Raw genomic sequence first — 20880 nt, 5'->3', positions numbered from 1 at the left:
GTGCTACCATGCCGGGCGCGGTGGCTCACGCCTGTAAAAAAAAAGAGAGAGGCAGGCGTTCCTCAGAGTCACAGGGAATGGCGGTGCCTGGACTGGGACTTAGCCCAGCTGCTTGGCCTGACCCTCTCAGAGCATAGCTTCCCGGCACCTGGTAAGCAGTGGTAGGGGGTGGTTTCCAGAAAGAAACCCAGAGGGAGCAGATAAAATCCTTGGAGATGGGAAAGGGCAAATCCTGGATTAGCTGTGGAGGCGGGGGAGATTGGCCTGGAGGTCACAGGCTGATCTGGCTGTGTCTGGGGGAGGAGAGCTGGGTGGTGGGACCGGGTTTTCTCCGGGTAGGGAAGGGTTAAGTCCTCCCAGGCTCCTAAACTTTGTCCTCCCCACCCGGAGGGAGGCGGCACCTAGAAGCTGCCCAGTGCCCTGGCGTCTCCATGGCCTGCCTGAGCCCCTCACAGCTCCAGAAGGTAGGAGCCTGCAAGTGGGGACCGGGAGGGTCATGGCGGGGGCGGGGGGCGGCGGTCCCTGCCGGACCTTCAGTAGTCCCGGTGCCCAACCCACCCCCTGCCCCATTTTACCGAGGAGGAAAGTGAAGCCCAGAGGAGCGGGTTCCCAACCACAACCCCTCCTGACTTCTTCACACACAGCCCGGGGTGTCTAGATCACAGGACCCAGGGTGGGGTGGGTGGGGACGTGTGTGTTTGACCAAAAACGAGAGTAAACCCTCGGAAACCACTAGTTCGGCCCTGGGCAGCGTCAGCAACGCTGTGGGGCGCAGCGCCCAGGAGGGGGCGGGGCCTGCGAGGGACCCAGGAGGGCCCATGTTCCTCCAATCACAAAAGGCTACCTCGTGGGACTTAGTGTGGCACAGCCTTTTAAAAAATCACTCGCCGGGCGCGGTGGCTCACGCCTGTAATTCCAACATTTTGGGAGTCCGAGGCAGGTGGATCACCTGAGGTCGGGAGTTCAAGACCAGCCTGACCAATATGGAGAAACCCCGTCTCTACTAAAAATACAAAATTAGCCGGGGTGGTGGCGCATGCCTGTAATCCCAGCTACTTCGGAGGCTGAGGCAGGAGAATCGCTTGAACCCGGGAGGCAGAGGTTGCGGTGAGCTGAGATCGCGCCATTGCACTCCAGCCTGGGCAAAAAGAGCGAAACTCTGTCTCAAAATTAATAATAATAATAATCATTCATACATTCTTACGCTGAGACTTAATATTTTCGTATACATCTCTAGAATCTTTGCTTCAAAGTCTGTTATAACAGCTACCACAAATCAAGTGCTGAACAAGTTTTTTTTGGGTGGGTGCCCAGCTCTGGTTTTTGTTTTTTTTTTTTTTTTTTTTGAGACGGAGTCTCGCTCTGTCACCCAGGCTGGAGTGCGGTGGCCGGATCTCAGCTCACTGCAAGCTCCGCCTCCCGGGTTCACGCCATTCTCCTGCCTCAGCCTCCGGAGTAGCTGGGACTACAGGCGCCCGCCACCTCGCCCGGCTAGTTTTTTTTTTGTATTTTTTAGTAGAAACGGGGTTTCACCGTGTTAGCCAGGATGGTCTCGATCTCCTGACCTCGTGATCCGCCCGTCTCGGCCTCCCAAAGTGCTGGGATTACAGGCGTGAGCCACCACGCCCGGCCCTCTGGTTTTTGTTTTTTGGTTTTTTTTGAGATGGAGTTTTGCTCTTTTTGCCCAGGCTGGAGTGCAACGGCACAATCTCAGCTCACCACAACCTCTGCCTCCTAGATTCAGACGATTCTCCTGCCTTAGCCTCCCAAAGCTGGGATTACAGGCATGTGCCACCACATCCGGCTAATTTTGTATTTTTACTACAGATGGGATTTCACCATGTTGGCCAGGCTGGTCTTGAACTCCTGACCTCAAGTGATCCACCTGCCTCGGCCTCCCAAAGTGCTGGGATTACAGGCATGAGTCACTGTGCCCAGTCCTATTTTTATTTTTGTAGAGATGGGGTCTCACTTTGTTGCCCAGGCTGGTCCAGAACTCCTGGGCTAAAGCGATCCTCCTGCTTTGTCCTTCCAAAGTGCTGGGACAACAAGGTGTGAGCCACCATGCCCAGCCTGCCACGTTCAATAAAGGAGGCTGTACTGCTATCCACATTTGGTAGCCTGAGGGCCAGAGAAAGGAGGGTACTTACTTGGTCAAGTTCTCACAATGACCAGATAATAATTTATAGCCAGTCTTTGAGAGGAAATATGTTTCTACATTATTTTTATCAGCTATATTGTGTTCCAGATAGATAAACTATACTTTGCTGAACTAATCCCCTTGCACTGAGCATTTAGATTACTCCCCACTTAGTGCTGTCATTAAACGAAGCTCAGCGAATATCCCCATATGTATATGTATATCTTTGATCCCCTATTGCATAATCTTGCTAAAACAATTCCTAGCTGTGGCTCACGTCTGTAATCCCAGTCCACTTTGTGATGCCAAGGTGGGAGGATCGCTTGTGCCCAGGAGTTCAAGACCAGCTTGGGCAATATAGCAAGACCCCTTCTCTAAAAAAAAAAAAAAAAAAAAAATTCACCAGGTGCGGTGGCTCACGCCTGTAATCCCAGCACTTTGGGAGGCCTAGGCAGGTGAATCACCTGAGCTCAGGAGTTGGAGACCAGCCTGGCCAACATGGCAGAACCCTATGTTTACTAAAAATACAAAAATTTAGCCAGGCATGGTGGCACACGCCTGTAATCCCAGCTACTCGGAAGTCTGAGGCTGGAGAATCACTTGAACTCGGGAGGCAGAGTTTGCAGTGAGCTGAGATCATGCTGCTGCACTCCAGCCTGGTCAACAGAGCAAGACTGTGTCTCAAAAATGAAATAAAATAAAAATAAAATAAATAAAATAAAATTAGCCAGGCGTCGTGGTGTGCACGTGTAGTTCCAGCTACTCGGGAGACTGAGGTAGGAGGATTGCTTGAGCCCAAGAAGTTCAAGGCTGCAATGAGCTGTGATCACATCATTGCTCTCCAGCCTGGGTGACAGAGAGATACCCTGTCTCTTAAAAAATAAAATAAAAAACCCGAAAGAAAAGGGCTGGGCATGGTAGCTCATGCCTGTAATCCCAGCATTTTGGGAGTCCGAGGTGGGTGGATCACCTGAGGTCAGGAGTTTGAGACCAGACCAGCCTGGCCAACATGGTGAAACCTCGTCTCTACTAAAAATACAAAAATTAGCCAGGCGTGGTGGCACATGCCTATAATCCCAACTACTCAGGAGGCTGAGGCAGGAGAATCGCTTAACCCTGAGAGGTAGAGGTTGTAATGAGCTGAGATCATGCCATTGCATTTCAGCCTGGGCAACAAGAGTGAGACTCCGTCTCAAAAAAAAAGAAAAAAGAAAAGAAAAGAAAGGAAAAAAAGAATTCCTAGCAGTGTATTTGTGTATTTACTGGATCAAGGGTATGCTGCACAGGTTGCCGTTGGTTGGCCCAATTCCCAAGGAGGCACTTTTCAGCTTGATACCGATGTGATTAATTCCTAACATGCAAAGCTGAGGGGCCCATGCTGGGTGGTCATGAATGGTGTGTGGAAACCAGAACTGGGATCCCATGGTAGGGGAAGGGGTGTCCTTAACTGGAAACTAGCCTCTTTGTGGGTTTGTGCAGTAGGTGACTTTCTTTTCTTTTCTTTTCTTTTTTTTTTTTTTTTTTTTTGAGACGGAGTCTCGCTTTGTCGCCCAGGCTGGAGTGCAGTGGCCGGATCTCAGCTCACTGCAAGCTCCGCCTCCCGGGTTTACGCCATTCTCCTGCCTCAGCCTCCCGAGTAGCTGGGACTACAGGCGCCCACCACCTCGCCCGGCTAGTTTTTTGTATTTTTTAGTAGAGACGGGGTTTCACCATATTAGCCAGGATGGTCTCGATCTCCTGACCTCGTGATCCGCCCGTCTTGGCCTCCCAAAGTGCTGGGATTACAGGCTTGAGCCACCGCGCCCGGCCGACTTTCTTTTCTTTTCCTTTTTTCTTTTTTCTTTTCTTTTTTTTTTTGAGATGAAGTCTTGCTTGGTCTTCCAGGCTAGAGTGCAGTGGCATGATCTCGGCTCACTGCAACCTCTGCTTGCTGGGTTCAAATGATTCTCCTGCCTCAGCCTCCCGAGTAGCTGGGATTACAGGCGCCCACCACCACACCTGGCTAATTTCTGTATTTTTAGTAGAGACAGGGTTTCACCATGCTGGCCAGGCTGGTCTCCAACTCCTGACCTCAAGCGATCCACCTACCTTGGCCTCCCAAACTATTGGGATTATAGGCGTGAGCCACCGTCCCTGCAGTAGATGACTTTCAGTGTCCCTGTTGGGGCTAAAACTTGGTAACGCTCTGCAGGCAAATGTGCAGATATTCGTTCTCTCCTTATCTCTCTCAAGAGCCTCAGAATAGCAGGACCAGAAGCAAATCAGAAGAAGTCATCTGCTTCCCCTCCATGGCTACTACTGCGCTCAAGATGGAACCCAGCTCCCAGCCTGGCCCAGCCCCTGCCACTCTCCCACCTCCTCTTCCACCCCTCCCCTCACTCTGCCCTATCCATTCCCAATTCCTTATGTTCCTCCCAAAGTCAAGGGCTTCTCCTCTTCTCCTCTCTTTTCTTTTCTTTTCTCTTTTTTTGAGATGGAGTTTCACTCTTGTTGACCAGGCTGGAATACAATGGCATGATCTTGGCTCACTGCAACCTCCACCTCCTGGGTTCAAGCTATTCTCCTGCCTCAGCCTTCCGAGGAGTTGGGATTACAGGCACATGCCATCACACCTGGCCAAGTTTTTGTATTTTTTAGCAGAGACGGGGTTTCACCATGTTGGTCAGGCTGGTCTGGAACTCCCGACCTCAGGTGATCCACCTGCCTTGGCCTCCCAAAGTGCTGGGATTACAGGCATGAGCCGCCATGCCCAGCCTCCTTTTTCTTTCTTTCTTTCTTTTTTTTTTTTTTTTTTTTTTTTGAGATGGAGTCTCATCGGTTGCTCAGGTTGGAGTGCAGTGGTGTGATCTCAGCTCACTGCAACCTCCGCCTCCTGGGTTCAAGTGATTCTCCTGCCTCAGCCTCCCAAGTAGCTGGGACTACAGGCATGCACCACCATGCCCAGCTGATTTTTGTATTTTTAGTAGAGATGAGGTTTCACCATGTTGGCCAGGATGGTCTTGAACTCCTGACCGCAAGTTATTGCCCACCTCAGCCTCCCAAAGTGCTGGGATTATAGGATGAGTCACTGCACCCGGCCTAACTACTTTTTCTTTCATTCAAGCAGCCAATATTGACTGCTCTTTGCTGGGTGCCAGACTCCATGCCTGGGGTTGGGGACAGGGCAGCAAACAGGATACCTGGTCCCACCTTCACACAGCTACAGGGTTGAGGGAAGGGACAGACAGGAGCATTTGCAGACTGGGGAAGCCTGAGTCTCAATCCTGCCTGCAGTTCCAACAGGATGGATTCCTGGTGCTGGAAGGATTCTTATCTGCAGAAGAGTGTGCGGCCATGCAACAGAGGATTGGCGAGATAGTGGCTGAAATGGATGTTCCTCTCCACTGCCGCACAGAATTCTCCACCCAGGAAGAGGAGCAGCTTCGAGCCCAGGCATGTGTCTGGGGCACTAGAGGGTGGGATGTGGCCTTTGAGGGAGGGCTTGGTCCCCGGCCAGAGCAGCAGCGTAGAAGGGAGAATCCGAAGGCTCCGAGGTGTCAGGCCAAGCCCCTTGTTACACACCTTTCCCTCACTTCTCACTGGGAAGTTATGTTATCAAGTAGGCTTTATAGTCCTTTTTTTTTTTTTTTTTTTTTCTTTTTTTTAAAACAGAGTCTCACTCTGTTGCCCAGGCTGGAGTTCAGTAGCGCGATCTCAGCTCACTGCAACCTCCCCAACTCCTGGGTTCAAGTGATTCTCCTGCCTCAGCCTCCTGAGTAGCTGGGATTACAGGCATGTGCCACCAGGCCTGGCTAATTTTTGTATTTTTACTAGAGACAGGGTTTCATCATGTTGGTCAGGCTGGTCTCGAACTTCCGACCTCAGGTGATCCACCCACCTCGGTCTCCCAAAGTGCTGAGATTACAGGCTATTATCCTATTAGACAGGTGGGGAAAATGAGGTTCAGATCACTTGCCCCAAGCCACACAGTTAGTAGTGGACAGAGTCAGGATTTCAACCCAGATCTGTCTGATACCAAGTCCCTGCTGTTCCCGGCTTAGGTTTACTTCCTGTTCTCCAGCCACCAAAGGCCACTTTGTGGCCAGCCGCCTGGAATGAGCCCAGTGGTCTGGATGACCCCCACCTATGTAACTGTTATCCCCCATGAGACTAGGAACTCAGATTTTCTCCCCCCAGTGACCGAATAGGTCACATGATAGGGCCCAGTACAGTTTGCAATGGGTAAATTGAAGACTCTGGGGTCTCCCACACGGTTCTCTTGACCCTTCCTACTTGGAGTTTATTATGAGCCTGCTTGGGCCTGGGCCAGGCGGGATCCTGGCACTCACGCTGAGGAGCACCTGCCATCTGGTGGGCATAAGCAGAACTACAACATCCGGAAGCCATCCCAGGGAATGGGGAGAAAGGGGTCTTGAGAAGGAGAAAGAACTGGTTAAGGAATGACAGTTTCCTCCAAAAAGCTGGTCTCATTGCTGCACGGCTACCTTCCTTTCGGGGGGATATTGGGGGAAGCAGAGACAGGTCCTGCAGCCAGAGACAGGCAGGTCACTCAAGGGTTCCCAGGAGTAAGAAGGGCCAAATCCTGTGCCCTCCAAACTGCCTTCAGAGACTAACGGGTTATGGGGTGGGAAGAACATGAGAATAAAGTTGATATATTGGCTGGGCACAGTGACTCACGCCTGTAATCCCAGCACTTTGGGAGGCTGAGGCAGGCGGATCACCTGAGGTCAGGAGTTTGAGACCAGCCTGGGCAACATGGTGAAACGCTGTTTCTACTAAAAACATAAAAATTAGCCAGGCCTGGTGGTGAGTGCCTGTAATCCCAGCTACTTAGGAGAATCGCTTGAACCCAGGAAGCAGAGGTTGCGGTGGGCTGAGATCATGTCACTGCACTCCAACCTGGGCAACAGAGCAAGACTCCTGTCTCAAAAAAAAAAAAAAAAAATGCTGATATATCTTGCTTTAAAATAGATGCAAAGAAAAGAGATGGGCATGGTACCTAGCACTCAGTAACATCCTCAATATTCACTCTTGATATTGTGAGAAAAAAAAAGATCAGTGGGCGTCCTGTCTCATTCTCTTGGGTTACCTCCAGCTTTCCTTGTCTGAGCTATTTTACAACACTGTAAGTTGGATAAAACTGATAATAATGCACATGATACTTGTCCAAGTAGGGGGATCAGTGCCACTCTGTTCCAGTCACGTTACCGTGAACTGGGTCCTGGGGAATGCAATTATTGCCCTGCGGATAGAACAGTTGGGCAGCTGGGTATTGTGGCTCATGCCTGTAATCCCAGCACTTTGGGAGGCGAAGGAGGGAGGATTGCATGAGCCCAGGAGTTCGAAACCAGCCAGGTCAACAAAGTGAGACCCTGTCTCTACAAAAAAGTTTTTTTTTTTTAATTTTTATTTATTTATTTATTTTTTTTTTTGAGACAGAGTCTCGCTCTGCCGCCCAGGCTGGAGTGCAGTGGAGTGATCTTGGCTCACTGCAAGCTCCGCCTCCCAGGTTCACGCCATTCTCCTGCCTCAGCCTCCCGAGTAGCTGGGACTACAGGCGCCCTCCACCTCGCCCGGCTAGTTTTTTTGTATTTTTTAGTAGAGACGGGGTTTCACCGTGTCAGCCAGGATGGTCTCGATCTCCTGACCTCGTGATCCGCCCGTCTCGGCCTCCCAAAGTGCTGGGATTACAGGCTTGAGCCACCGCGCCCGGCCTACAAAAAAGTTTTTAAAAATTAGCTGAGCATGGTGGTATATGCCTGTGGTCCCAGCTACATGGGAGGCTGAGGCCGAAGGATCACTTGGGGCCAGGAGGTTGAGGCTGCAGTGAGCTATGATCATGCCACTGCACTCCAGTCTGGGTGGGTGATAGAGACCCTGTCTCAAAAAAAAAAAAAAAAAAAAAAAAAAAGAACAGTTTGCATCTATCTCTAAATTCATTTCAAGGGCCGGGAATGGTGGCTTACACCTGTAATCCCAGCACTTTGGGAGGCTGAGACAGGCAGATTGTTGGAGGTCAAGAGTTCGAGACTAGCCTAGGGAACATGATGAAACCCGGTCTCTACCAAAAATACAAAAATTAACTGGGCGTGGTGGTAGGCGCCGGTGGTCCCAGCTACTTGGATGGCTGAGGCAGGAGAATTGCCTGAACCCTGGAGGGAGAGGTTACAGTGAGCTGAGATCGTGCCATTCACTCCAGCTCGGGTGACAGAGCAAGATTCTATCTCAAAAAAAAAAAAAAAAATTTGTTTCAGTATTCCTTAGTATCTACATACGTGTGTGTAATTCTTGGAATTATCCTTTGAACCAATTGTAACATCTTACTGGTTCCCTTGTGAAATAACGAATTCAGTAAAATCGTTGACATATGCTTAGCATCATTACCTGTAATATTTTTACTGTCCAGGCATGGTGGCTCAAGCCTATAATCCCAGCACTTTGTGAGGCCAAGGCAGCGGGCAAATCGCTTGAGCTCAGGAGTTTGAGACCAGCCTGGGCAACATGGTAAAACCCTGTCTCTCTCTTTTTTTTTTTTTTTTTTTTTTTTTTTTTTTGAGACGGAGTCTCGCTCTGTCGCCCAGGCTGGAGTGCAGTGGCCGGATCTCAGCTCACTGCAAGCTCCGCCTCCCTGGTTCACGCCATTCTCCTGCCTCAGCCTCCCGAGTAGCTGGGACTACAGGCGCCCACCACCTCACCTGGCTAGTTTTTTGTATTTTTTAGTAGAGACGGGGTTTCACCGGGTTAGCCAGGATGGTCTCGATCTCCTGACCTCGTGATCCACCCGTCTTAGCCTCCCAAAGTGCTGGGATTACAGGCTTGAGCCACCGTGCCCAGCCTATTATTTACTTTTTTTTTTTTTTTTTTTGAGACGGAGTCTCGCTCTGTCGCCCAGGCTGGAGTGCAGTGGCCGGATCTCAGCTCACTGCAAGCTCCGCCTCCCAGGTTCACGCCATTCTCCTGCCTCAGCCTCCCGAGTAGCTGGGACTACAGGCGCCCGCCACCTTGCCCGGCTAGTTTTTTGTATTTTTTTAGTAGAGACGGGGTTTCACGGGGTTAGCCAGGATGGTCTCGATCTCCTGACCTCGTGATCCGCCCGTCTCAGCCTCCCAAAGTGCTGGGATTACAGGCTTGAGCCACCGCGCCCGGCCTTATTATTTACTTTAAAAAATTTTTTTGAGATGGAGTCTCACGCTGTCACCTGGGCTGGAGTGCAATGGTGCGATCTCAGCTCACTGCAACCTCCACCTCCCGGGTTCAAGCGATTCTCCTGCCTCAGCCTCCCGAGTAGCTGAGATTACAGGTGCCTGCCACCACACCCGGCTAATTTTTTGTATTTTTATTTTTATTTTTTCCTGAGACGGAATTTTGTTCTCGTTGCCCAGGGTGGAGTGCAATGGTGCGATCTCGGCTCACCGCAACTTCCGCCTCCCAGGTTCAAGCGATTCTCCTACCTCAGCCTCCCGAGTAGCTGGGATTACAGGCATGAGCCACCATGCCCAGCTAATTTTGTATTTTTAGTAGATACAGGGTTTCTCCACGTAGGTCAGGCTGGTCTTGAACCCCTGACCTCAGATGATCCGCCCGCCTCAGCCTCCCAAAGTACTGGAATTACAGGCGTGAGCCACCACACCTGGTCAGCTGTATTATTATTACCTTTTTTTTTTTTTTTTTTTTTGAGACAGAGTCTTGCTCTGTTGCCCAGGCTGGAGTGCAGTGGCCTGATCTCGGCTCACTGCAAGCTCTGCCTCCTAGGTTCACGCCATTCTCCTGCCTCAGCCTGCCAAGTAGCTGGGACTACAGGTGCCTGCCACTGTGCCCGGCTAATTTTTTGTATTTTTTTTAGTAGAGACGGGGTTTCATCGGTGTTAACCAGGATGGTCTCGATCTCCTGACCTCGTGATCCGTCCGCCTCGGCCTCCCAAAGTACTGGGATTACAGGTGTGAGCCACTGAGCCCAGCCTTCTGCTTTTTTTTTTTTTTTTTTTTTTTTGAGACGGAGTCTCGCGCTGTCACCCAGGCTGGAGTGCAGTGGCCGGATCTCAGCTCACTGCAAGCTCCGCCTCCCAGGTTCACGCCATTCTCCTGCCTCAGCCTCCCGAGTAGTTGGGACTACAGGCGCCCGCCACCTCGCCCAGCTAGTTTTTTGTATTTTTTAGTAGAGACGGGGTTTCACCGTGTTAACCAGGATGGTCTCGATCTCCCGACCTCGTGATCCGCCCGTCTCGGCCTCCCAAAGTGCTGGGATTACAGGCTTGAGCCACCGCGCCCGGCCGCCTTCTGCTTTTTTTGAGACAGAGTTTCACTCTGTCGCCCAGGCTGGAGTGCCGTAGTGCAATCTCGGCTCACTGCAACCTCTGCCTCCCAGGTTCAAGCGATTCTCCTGCCTCAGCCTCCTGAGTACCTGGGACTACAGGTGCCCACCACGCCCAGCTAATTTTCATATTTTTAGGAGAGACTAAGTTTCACCATGTTGGCCAGGCTGGTCTCGGAACTCCTGGCCTCAAGTGATCTGCCGCCTAAGCCTCCCAAAGTGGTGGGATTACAGGTGTGAGTCCTTAAGCCCGGCCATTATTATTCCTTTTTTACAGATGAGAAAATCAAGTCTTGGTGACATAAAACCAGGGGCCCAAGGCTACCAGGGAACCAGCCCTGTACCACTCTAGCATCCATGTTCTGAATCACAGTATAGTGAGGTTCCCAAGAAATTCCGTGTTTGCATCTTTGGGGTGTGCTTCCAGGCACTTGAAGTTCCGGCTCACTGTCTGTGCCGTAGTGGACAAGTTTGAGAAGCCCCCAGGCGGTCTGTAACCCTGTGGCGGTAGGAAGTTTCTGAATCCACCTCCCTCTTTGCCAGGCCCAGCTCTGACCCTGAGATGCTATCTCAATCCTCTGATGTCCCCTTTCCACAGGGCAGCACAGACTATTTCTTGAGCAGTGGTGACAAGATTCGATTCTTCTTTGAGAAAGGCGTTTTTGACGAGAAAGGTTTGGAGCTGGGGCCCTAGAGCTGGGCAGGAGCCATGGTGAGGGTAGGCTGGACTCGGGGATCTGCTCCCAGGGATGGAAGAGTGCTGAGGCCAGCTGCCCATGGAAGGCTAGACACCAGTTCTCTGCCTTTATCTGTTCTTTGTGCCACAGGAAATTTCCTGGTCCCTCCGGAGAAATCCGTCAACAAAATTGGCCACGGTGAGCAGGGGCTTGGGGGTGCAGGAAAGAAGATGGGGGAACTGGCTGGGAGTGGTGGCTCACACTTGTAATCCTAACACATACTTTGAGAAGTCGAGGCAGGTGGATCACTTGAGGTCAGGCGTTCAAGACCAGCCTGGCCAACATAGAAAAAATTAGGTGACTGTAGTGGCGCACACCTGTAGTCCCAGCTACTTAGGAGGCTGAGGCAGGAGAATCGCTTGAACTGGGGAGGCAGATGTTGCAGTGAGCCAAGATTGTGCCATTGCACTCCAGCTTGACTGGGTGACAGAGACAGTGAGACCCTGTTCAAAAAAAAAAAAAAAAAAAGAATGGGGAAACTGAAGCCTGAAGAATTTAGGAGCCTTAATGAAAGCCCATAGTGGCTGGGCTTGGTGGCTCACGCCTGTAATCCCAGCACTTTGGGAGGCCAAGGTGGGCAGATAACCTGAGGTCGGGAGTTCAAAACCAGCCTGACCAACATGGAGAAACCCCATCTCTACTAAAAATACAAAATTAGCCGAACATGGTGGCACATGCCTCTAATCCCAGCTACTCGGGAGGCTGAGGCGGGAAAATAGCTTGAACCCAGGAGGTGGAGGTTGCAGTGAGCCGATATCGCACCATTGCACTCTAGCCTGGGCAACAAGAGTAAAACTCTGTCTCAAAAAAAAAAAAAAAAAAAAAAAAATAAAGCCCATAGTAAGTTAGTGGTCGGGTGAATGGCATTTGTGGCTGCAGGCTCCCCTCTGGTCTTCAGCCCCTCTGCTAATCATGACACTGCTGCCACAGCACTGGGGATAGGGGGTCACCTGATTCCCCCCAACAGATGGGCATGTGCAGGCTCTTCCACTCTCTACTGCCTGGCCTGGGGGAGCTCCTGGGTCCAGTGCTCCCTGGAGCCACCCTAAGGGGCATCTGACCTGCTGACAGGGTCCCTATTCTGACACCCCAAAGTCAAGTAAGAAAACCCTCATTTTCTTTCTTTAGGATCATACATTATAATTTGTGTTGTAGAATGCTTATTTATTTTGTAAAATAAAATTGAGATGAGGTCTCGTTATGTTGCCTAGGCTAGTCGAGGCCCAAGTGGTCCTCCTGCCTTGGCCTCCCAAAATGCTGGAATTATAGGCATAAGCTACTATACTGGAAAGCTTATTGTTAAACCTGAAGTTATATCATGGTAGGCTTGTAGACAAGTTGTGGTAAAATACATGTAAGATTTACCATACCATGATAACCCCTTTAAAGTACGTAACTCGGTCGGGCACGGTGGCTCACGTCTGTAATCCCAGCACTTTGGGAGGCCAAGGCAGGGGGATCGCAAGGTCAGGAGTTTGAGACCAGCCTGGCCAATATAGTGAAACCCCATCTCTACTAAAAATACAATAATTAGCTGGGAATGGTGGCGCACGCCTGTAGTCCCAGCTGCTTAGGAGGCAGAGGCAGGAGAATTGCTTGAATCCAGGAGGTGAGGGTTGCCGTGAGCTGAGATTGTACCACTGCACTCCAACCTGGGTGACAGAGCGAGACTCCATCTCAAAAAAAAAAAAAAAAAAAAAGTACGTAGCTCAGTGGCATTAAATGCATTCAATCTTATGTTTATGACAATGAGGGACTATCCCATGCCAGGCCCTGGGCTGTCCCTGCCCATTCATTAGCCCATTGAGTCCCACAGCAGCCCTGCCTCCCAGGTGCTTCTAATCCTCATTTGACAGAAGAGGAAACTGAGGCTCGCAGGAGAGAAATGGTTACCCGAGGTCACACAGAGCAAATGGTGGCACTGAGATTGCTGCACGTGATTGGCGCCAAGGAGCCCTTAGTCATCTGTGAGGGGTTGGACTGAGCTTCCCAGCTTCCCAGAAGGTCAAGAATAAGGGCATGGGTGGCATAGGGCCTGGGTGGGGCAAAGGCTCCCGTGGAGCCCATTACTCGGTTATAAACAGGCAGAAGGGTTAATGCATACAAAATAGGTGAGAATGTCAAAGTGAGCCTGAGTGTGGGTGCCCAGAGCTGGGTGTGGAGGGACACGTGGGCCTGAGATGGCGCTGACAGCCTCCTTCTGTCCCGCAGCTCTGCACGCCCACGACCCTGTCTTCAAGAGCATCACGCACTCCCCCAAGGTGCAGGTGAGCAGAGGTAGGGGTGAGGGCCAGGAGGCTGGGCCATGTGTGGCAGGCTGGCAGCATGACCTTTGCCCCCCTCCAGACCTTGGCCAGAAGTCTGGGCCTCCAGATGCCCGTGGTGGTGCAGAGCATGTACATCTTTAAGGTGAGCTCCTTGTCCTGGCCTCAGTTTACCATCTGTAAAATGGGCAGACTGCTCATACCAAGCCCTTCTGTACAATGGGCCAAAAGTTGCTGGAATTATTATGTTGGTGGGAGAACATGGAAAATCGGTCTCCTCTGGCTAAAGCACCTGGAACTTAGTTGATGCTGTTAAAATTTGGTGGTAGGGGCTGGGCGTGGTGGCTCATGCTTGTAATCCCAGCACTTTGGGAGGCTGAAGCGGGCAGATCACTTGAAGTCAGGAGTTCGAGATTAGCCTGGCCAACATGGAGAAACCCCATCTCTACTAAAAATACAAAAATTAGCCAGGCATGGTGGCACACACCTGTAGTCCCAGCTACTCGGGAGGCTGAGGCAGGAGAATTGCTTGAACCCAGGAGGTGGAGGTTACAGTGAGTGGAGATCACGCCAATGCACTCCAGCCTGGGTGACAGAGCAAGGCTCCATCTCAAAAAAAAAAAAAAAATTTGGCGGGGCGTGGTGGCTCACCCCTGTAATCCCATCTCTCAGGGAGGCAGAGGTGGGAGGATAGCTTGAGCCCAGGAGTTCGAGATCTGCCTGGGCAATATAGCAAGACCCCGTTCTCCACAAAAAGGAAGAAAAAAAAAAGACAAAAAAAAAATTTGGTGGTAGGAGGGAGGGTCATCCCCAGGCCTCCCTCGACCTCCCTCCTCCCTTCTTTGGCAATTGAAATGTTGTGCTCCCAGCTTTCAAGGCTCAGCTCAGTGCCACCACCTTTAAGAAGCCTTCCAGAACACCTGAGAAAAGAAGGACCCGTCTGACTCTGGGGCTGGAAGGCTCAACTGCTGGCCTGTGTCCTAGCCTCTCCCTCCAGTCCTTGCCCTGCTCTGCTTTGTGATCTTGTTAGGCATGTGTGTGCTTGCACATGCTAGGAGCTCGTTGGGCAGGGGGGATTTTCTTTTTGCATCCCTCCTGGGGCTGGCACACGGTAGCTGCTCAGTAGCTGGGTGTTGAGGTGGAATTCTGAGAGGAAAATGCCTGTGGCCAGGGCAGCAGCATCTTGCGACTCTCAGAGCAAACCCAGCTCCTCTCTGCTCTCCTCTGTCCTCATCAGGCTTTTCCTCTCTCTTGCAGCAACCTCACTTTGGCGGTGAAGGTGAGCTGAGAGCTATGGGCCCCTGAAAAGGCCATGGGTGGGATATCTAAGACCGTGGTGGTTCTCAGATCTTTAGAAGGAGGGAATGCCTTGCTCCTGTCTGCTGTAGGAGCCTGGGCCGGAGAGGAGGAACCGGCTTCCATTCCTTCCTCTGAAAGCGGATTGGGAGGGAAACCTTGTGTCTTTGGCATAGTGGATCCTGAACCTGCCACCAACCCCAGCTAGTTAAAAATACAGATTTCCGGCCGGGCGCGGTGGCTCAAGCCTGTAATCCCAGCACTTTGGGAGGCCGAGACGGGCGGATCAGGAGGTCAGGAGATTGAGACCATCCTGGCTAACCCGGTGAAACCCCGTCTCTACTAAAAAAAATACAAAAAACTAGCCGGGCAAGGTGGCGGGCGCCTGTAGTCCCAGCTACTCGGGAGGCTGAGGCAGGAGAATGGCGTGAACCTGGGAGGCGGAGCTTGCAGTGAGCTGAGATCCGGCCACTGCACTCTAGCCTGGGCGACAGAGCGAGACTCTGTCTCAAAAAAAAAAAAAAAAAAAATACAGATTTCCTAGGCCAGGCGTGGTAGCTCATGCCTGTAATCCCAGCACTTTGGGAGGCAGAGGTGGGCCGATCACCTGAGGTCAGGAATTCGAGACCAGCCTGGCCAACATGTTGAAACCCCATCTCTACTAAAAATAGAAAAAGTAGGTGGGTATAGTAGCGCACACCTGCAGTCCTAGCTACTCAGGAGGCTGAGGCAGGAGAATCGCTTCAACCCAGAGGCGGAGGTTGCAGTGAGCCGAGATCACACCACTGCACTCCAGCCTGGACGACAGAGTAAGACTCTGTCTCAAAAACAAACAAACAAAAACACCAAACCAAAATAAACAAACAAAAAAACAGATTCCTGGGCTAGTCGCTGAGATCTTGAGCCAGTAGGGCTGCATGGGCCTGGAATTCATTTTTTTTTTTTTTTTTTTTTTTTTTTTTTTGAGACAGAGTCTCGCTCTGTCACCCGGGCTGGAGTGCAGTGGCCGGATCTCAGCTCACTGCAAGCTCCACCTCCCGGGTTCACGCCATTCTCCTGCCTCAGCCTCCCGAGTAGCTGGGACTACAGGCGCCCGCCACCTTGCCTGGCTAGTTTTTTTTTTTTTTTTTTTTTTTTTTTTGAGACGGAGTCTTGCTCTGTCGCCCGGCTGGAGTGCAGTGGCCGGACCTCAGCTCACTGCAAGCTCCGCCTCCCGGGTTCCCGCCATTCTCCTGCCTCAGCCTCCCGAGTAGCTGGGACCACAGGCGCCCGCCACCTCGCCCGGCTAGTTTTTTGTATTTTTAGTAGAGACGGGGTTTCATCGTATTAGCCAGGATGGTCTCGATCTCCTGACCTCGTGATCCGCCCGTCTCGGCCTCCCAAAGTGCTGGGATTACAGGCTTGAGCCACCGCGCCCGGCCGCCTGGCTAGTTTTTTGTATTTTTCTTTTTTTTTTTTTTTTTTTGAGACGGAGTCTCGCTGTGTCGCCCAGGCTGGAGTGCAGTGGCCGGATCTCAGCTCACTGCAAGCTCTGCCTCCCGGGTTTTTATGCCATTCTCCTGCCTCAGCCTCCCGAGTAGCCAGGACTACAGGCGCCCGCCACCTCGCCCGGCTAGTTTTTTGTATTTTTTAGTAGAGACGGGGTTTCACCGTGTTCGCCAGGATGGTCTCGAACTCCTGACCTTGTGATCCGCCTGTCTCGGCCTCCCAAAGTGCTGGCATTACAGGCTTGAGCCACTGCGCCCGGCCAAGTTTTTTGTATTTTTTTAGTAGAGATGGGGTTTCACCATGTTAGCCAGGATGGTCTCGATCTCCTGAGCTCGTGATCTGCCCGCCTCGGCCTCCCAAAGTGCTGGGATTACAGGCTTGAGCCACCGCGCCCGGCCCTTTTTTTTTTTTTTTTTTGAGACAGATTTTCATTCTTGTCACCCAAGCTAGAATGCAATGGCACAATCTTGGCTCACTACAACCTCCGCCTTTCTGGTTCAAGTGATTCTCCTGCCTCAGCCTCTCAAGTAGCTGGGATTACAGGTGTCCACCACCACGCCCAGCTAATTTTTTGTATTTTTAGTAGAGACGGGGGTTCCACCATGTTGGCCAGGCTGGTCTCGAACTCCTGACCTCAGGTGATCCACCTGCCTCAGCCTCCCAAAGTGCTAGGATTACAGGGATGAGCCACCACGCCCAGCCCTGGAATCTGTGTTTCTAACAAGTTTCCTGGAGGAGGACTCCAGGAAAATTGCTGATCTAGTTCCACACCCTACCCCATGCAGTCACCCTTTACAGCCTCCCTGGTAGGTGATTATCCACTTCTGTTCAAATACCTCTGGTGACAGGGAGCTCACCCCGTCTCAGGAAGCCCTTTCCTTCCTTGCACGAGCCCACGTTGGCCTCCTTGTGACCACCCCCTTCTTCCACCATTCAGCCTGTATGCAGTTCCCCAAAGGGATGACCATCCCCACCCTTAGCCTTCTCTGCCTGAGTCCAGCTCTCCCAGTTCCTTCCACCATTCCTCTCCCAAATGTTTCAAAGCCCCTTCCATTTCAAACGTTCCTTTGGAGGTCTGTCTTAAAGTTTGGTGTTCAGAAAACACGCAGTTGCCCGGGAAGGAAGGAGGTGAGACAGGAGCCTGTTTATTCTGTTGTTGAGGAGCACGTTCCTTTGTTTGGTGGTTCCGCATCCTAACTGTGCCCCAGCATCATTGGGGGAGGTTTTTAAAAACTTGGATGCTGGCCAGGAGCGGTGGTTCACACTTGTAATCCCAGCACTTTGGGAGGCTGAGTGGGGAGATCACCTAAGGTCAGGAGTTCAAGACCAGCCTGGCCAACATGGTGAAACCCTATCTCTACTAAAAATACGAAAATTAGCCGGGCGTGGTGGTGCATGCCTGTAATCCCAGCTACTCGGGAGGCTGAGGCAGGAGGATCGCTTGAATCCTGGAGGTGGAGGTTGCAGTGAGCCAAGATCACGCCACTGCACTCCAGCCTAGGCGACAGAGCCAGACTCTGTCTCAAAAAAATAATAATAATAAAGAAATGTGGATGCCTGATCATAGCATCTCCCCGCTTTGCACCCAACTTCCCAATCTTTTTTTTTTTTTTTTTGAGAGGGAGTCTCTCTCTGTCACCCAGACTGGAGTGCAGTGGCACAATCTTGGCTCACTGAAAGTTCTGCCTCCCGAGTTCAAGCAATTCTCCTGTCCCAGCCTCCCAAGTAGCTGGGATTATAGGTGCCCCCCACCACACCCGGCTAATTTTTGTATTTTTAGTAGAGACAGGGTTTCACCATGTTGGCCAGGCTGGTCTTAAATTGCTGACCTCAGGTGATCCAACCGCCTCGGCCTCCCAAAGTGCTGAGATTATAGGTGTGAGCCACCGCGCTAAGCTCCAGCTTCCCAAACTTATGCCACTGGGTGAACCATCTGGTGGCTGGGGGCCACTTGTCCCTGGTTAAGAAGGGTGGCTTGAGTTATCTCACTGGAATTAAACAATAGCGCTACTTTATATCAAGCAGTTACATGGTTGGGCCCTAAGCACTTTTCATACATCATCTCATAAAATCCTCCAGCACCCTGTGAGGTTGGTTGTTGTTGGAGCCACTTTACAGTTTAGGAAGTTGAAGCTTTGAGAGGCGAAATCGCTTTGCCTTAGAGTCCTGGGCCAGGAAGTGATGAGATTCTGACCAATCGTGGGAAGGCTGGCCCTGAAGAGCACCCAGAGGACTGAGGAGGGGGTAATGAGGCCAAGGTGAGGTGGGACCAGGCAAAAGGATGGGCTTCTCACTCCCTGTGGACCTGCTGTAGTCTCCCCTCATCAGGACGCCTCCTTCCTGTACACGGAGCCCCTGGGCCGGGTGCTGGGCGTATGGATCGCAGTGGAGGACGCCACGCTGGAGAACGGCTGTCTCTGGTTCATCCCTGGCTCCCACACCAGTGAGGAACCCTGTCTCTTCTACCCACTTCGGACTCCCCACCCGCTAGAGAGAGGGACCCCGAGAAAGAAGGAGTTTAAGGCTCTCTATCTTGGCCTGCAGGTGGCGTGTCAAGAAGGATGGTCCGGGCCCCTGTTGGCTCAGTGCCTGGCACCAGCTTCCTCGGGTCAGAGCCAGCCCGGGATAACAGCCTCTTTGTGGCCACCCCAGTGCAGAGAGGTAGGCAGATGCAGAGGGCAGAGAGGCAGGGGGCTGAGTCCATCAGTCTGTGCCTGCTCGACTACCCGACATCCAAGAGGTTGCCCTCGGGGTCATCTGAGGGCAGTGAAGTCACAGAAAGAGGAGGGCTGGATGGGGGCTGGGAAGTCAGGAAGCAGCATGTTTTCCTGCAAGCTGACCCAGATCACGCTAGAATCCACACTCGGCTACTTATAGGCTGTTTCTCTGGGCAAATGACTGACTCCCTGAGCCTGAATGTCCCCAAACGTGAAGTGGGAAGTCAGTGAGATGATAAATATGTGGATACAGAGTCTGCCTAGTGCATGGCCACTGCTCAACCAATGTCGGCTGTTGGGCGGGTCCTTTCTCTTACGAAAAGGGAAAACCAATGTGTAACTCAGCATCACCGGAGAGGTCCCAGTGGACTGGCACAGTGCAGAGGGCTTCTGCCTGATCCTGCAAAGACCTCTGGAGGGCAGGCCCTTCCTAAGGCTTGCCAAGGCCACAGTCCACAGCAGAGGGGACTCGATCCTAGAGGAACTGGAATCTCAGCAGCTTAGCTTCCGACCCTGTGGGAGGCTGCAGGTGCATGAGCTTTCAGGGAAGGGAATGGGGATGGATGGGGGCCACAAAACGGCTGGAGGGAGGAGGGCCCGTGTCCCTTCCTGCCCTGGGGATGGAGGATGTGGCGCTGGTGGGTTCCTGACCTGCTTGTGTCTCTGCCAGGGGCCCTGGTCCTCATCCATGGAGAAGTGGTGCACAAGAGCAAGCAGAACCTCTCCGATCACTCGCGCCAGGCCTACACTTTCCACCTCATGGAGGCCTCTGGTACCACCTGGAGCCCAGAGAACTGGTAGGTGACAGGGTGGGTGTGTGTGCCCGACAGTCCCCTGGAGGCTGGGAGCAGTGACCCTGCACCTCAAGGTTATCTCCTCTATCTTCTGCAGGCTCCAGCCAACAGCTGAACTGCCCTTTCCCCCACTGTACACCTAAAGGCTTTCACAGGGCAGGAGCCCTGGCCCCTCCTGGGTGAAGCTGTGGGCTGCAGACACCAGCGTCTTGCTCAGCCTCTTGGTTGCAACAGGGAGGTCTTGTCTCCCCTCCTGGGCTTTCCTCCTGCCCTGTGGGCAGCAGCCTGGGCTGGGTCAGGAGCTTCCCTAAAATCTTCATCTGTCTGCCTCCCTACTGCCCCAACATAGCCTTGAGGAGGCTTCTCAGCCATTAAAGGGTTCTGGCCCCTTCTCACTTTCCTCTCCTCTCAGATGGAACTCTGGTTATTATGGTGTTAGTTACTGAATAAAAATGACTTCAGAATGCAGCTTCCTGACTGAGCCTTCTTTCCCAAGCAGCATTGCTTTCCAGACAAGAAAACTGCTTTCCAGGCCGGGTGCAGTGGCTCACGCCTGTAATCCCAGCACTTTGGGAGGCCGAGGCGGGCGGATCACCTGAGGTCGGGAGTTTGAGATCAGTTTGACCAACACAGAGAAACCCTGTCTCTACAAAAAATACAAAAAATTAGCCAGGCGTGGTGGCGCATGCCTGTAAACCTAGCTACTCGGGGGGAGGCTGAGGCAGGAGAATAGCTTGAACCCGGGAGGCGGAGGTTGCGGTGAGCCGAGATCACGCCACTGCACTCCAGCCTGGGCAACAAGAGCGAAACTCCATCTCAAAAAAAAAAAAATTGCTTTCCAGACAAGATGCTAAAATGCATCCCAGGTACCCCAGCCCTGTTTGGCGTGGCTTGCATGATTTTAATAAGTAACATTTAGTGGGCACTCACTGTGTGCCCCGCTCTGTGCTGAGACCTTCACAGGCTTTATCTCATGGAATCCTCACTAGGAGAGGTAAGTGCCATTATCATCTGTACTTACAGAAGAAGACGCTGAGCCAAGGAGGGGGTAAATGACCTGCCCAAGTCACAGCTGCTCAGTTCTTCAGCAGGCTCAGCCTCATGCAGAGCCTGTGCTCCTAACCTTGACACTG

The 20880-nt window shown here is 52.0% G+C and overlaps 2 protein-coding genes across 7 annotated transcripts in view; one reads left to right on the top strand and one right to left on the bottom strand.

The window, feature by feature from the left end:
- SPOUT1 (SPOUT domain containing methyltransferase 1) overlaps positions 1 to 20880 on the bottom strand; it is a 256133-nt gene that overhangs the window by 96269 nt on the left and 138984 nt on the right. The gene's annotated exons all lie outside the window — the stretch shown is intronic.
- Positions 44 to 20215, top strand: PHYHD1 (phytanoyl-CoA dioxygenase domain containing 1). 6 transcript variants are annotated; one of them, XM_050760270.1, is made up of 12 exons: positions 44 to 151; positions 391 to 464; positions 5414 to 5572; positions 11050 to 11125; positions 11279 to 11326; positions 13400 to 13455; positions 13535 to 13597; positions 14710 to 14731; positions 18551 to 18679; positions 18781 to 18897; positions 19624 to 19750; positions 19845 to 20215. In XM_050760270.1, the coding sequence occupies exons 2-12, from the start codon at positions 432 to 434 to the stop codon at positions 19888 to 19890; spliced, it is 876 nt and encodes a 291-aa protein (XP_050616227.1). In that variant the 5' UTR covers positions 44 to 151; positions 391 to 431; the 3' UTR covers positions 19891 to 20215. The 6 variants fall into 6 exon arrangements, with proteins under 6 accessions (XP_050616227.1, XP_050616226.1, XP_050616228.1 ...); XM_050760269.1 differs by lacking the exon at positions 14710 to 14731 and having other exon boundaries at positions 395 to 464; XM_050760271.1 differs by lacking the exon at positions 13535 to 13597.

Source organism: Macaca thibetana, chromosome 15, assembly GCF_024542745.1.
Source record: "Macaca thibetana thibetana isolate TM-01 chromosome 15, ASM2454274v1, whole genome shotgun sequence".
Taxonomy (NCBI): domain Eukaryota; kingdom Metazoa; phylum Chordata; class Mammalia; order Primates; family Cercopithecidae; genus Macaca; species Macaca thibetana.
Note: the sequence above shows the minus strand (reverse complement) of the source record. Positions and strands in the feature narration are given on the sequence as shown.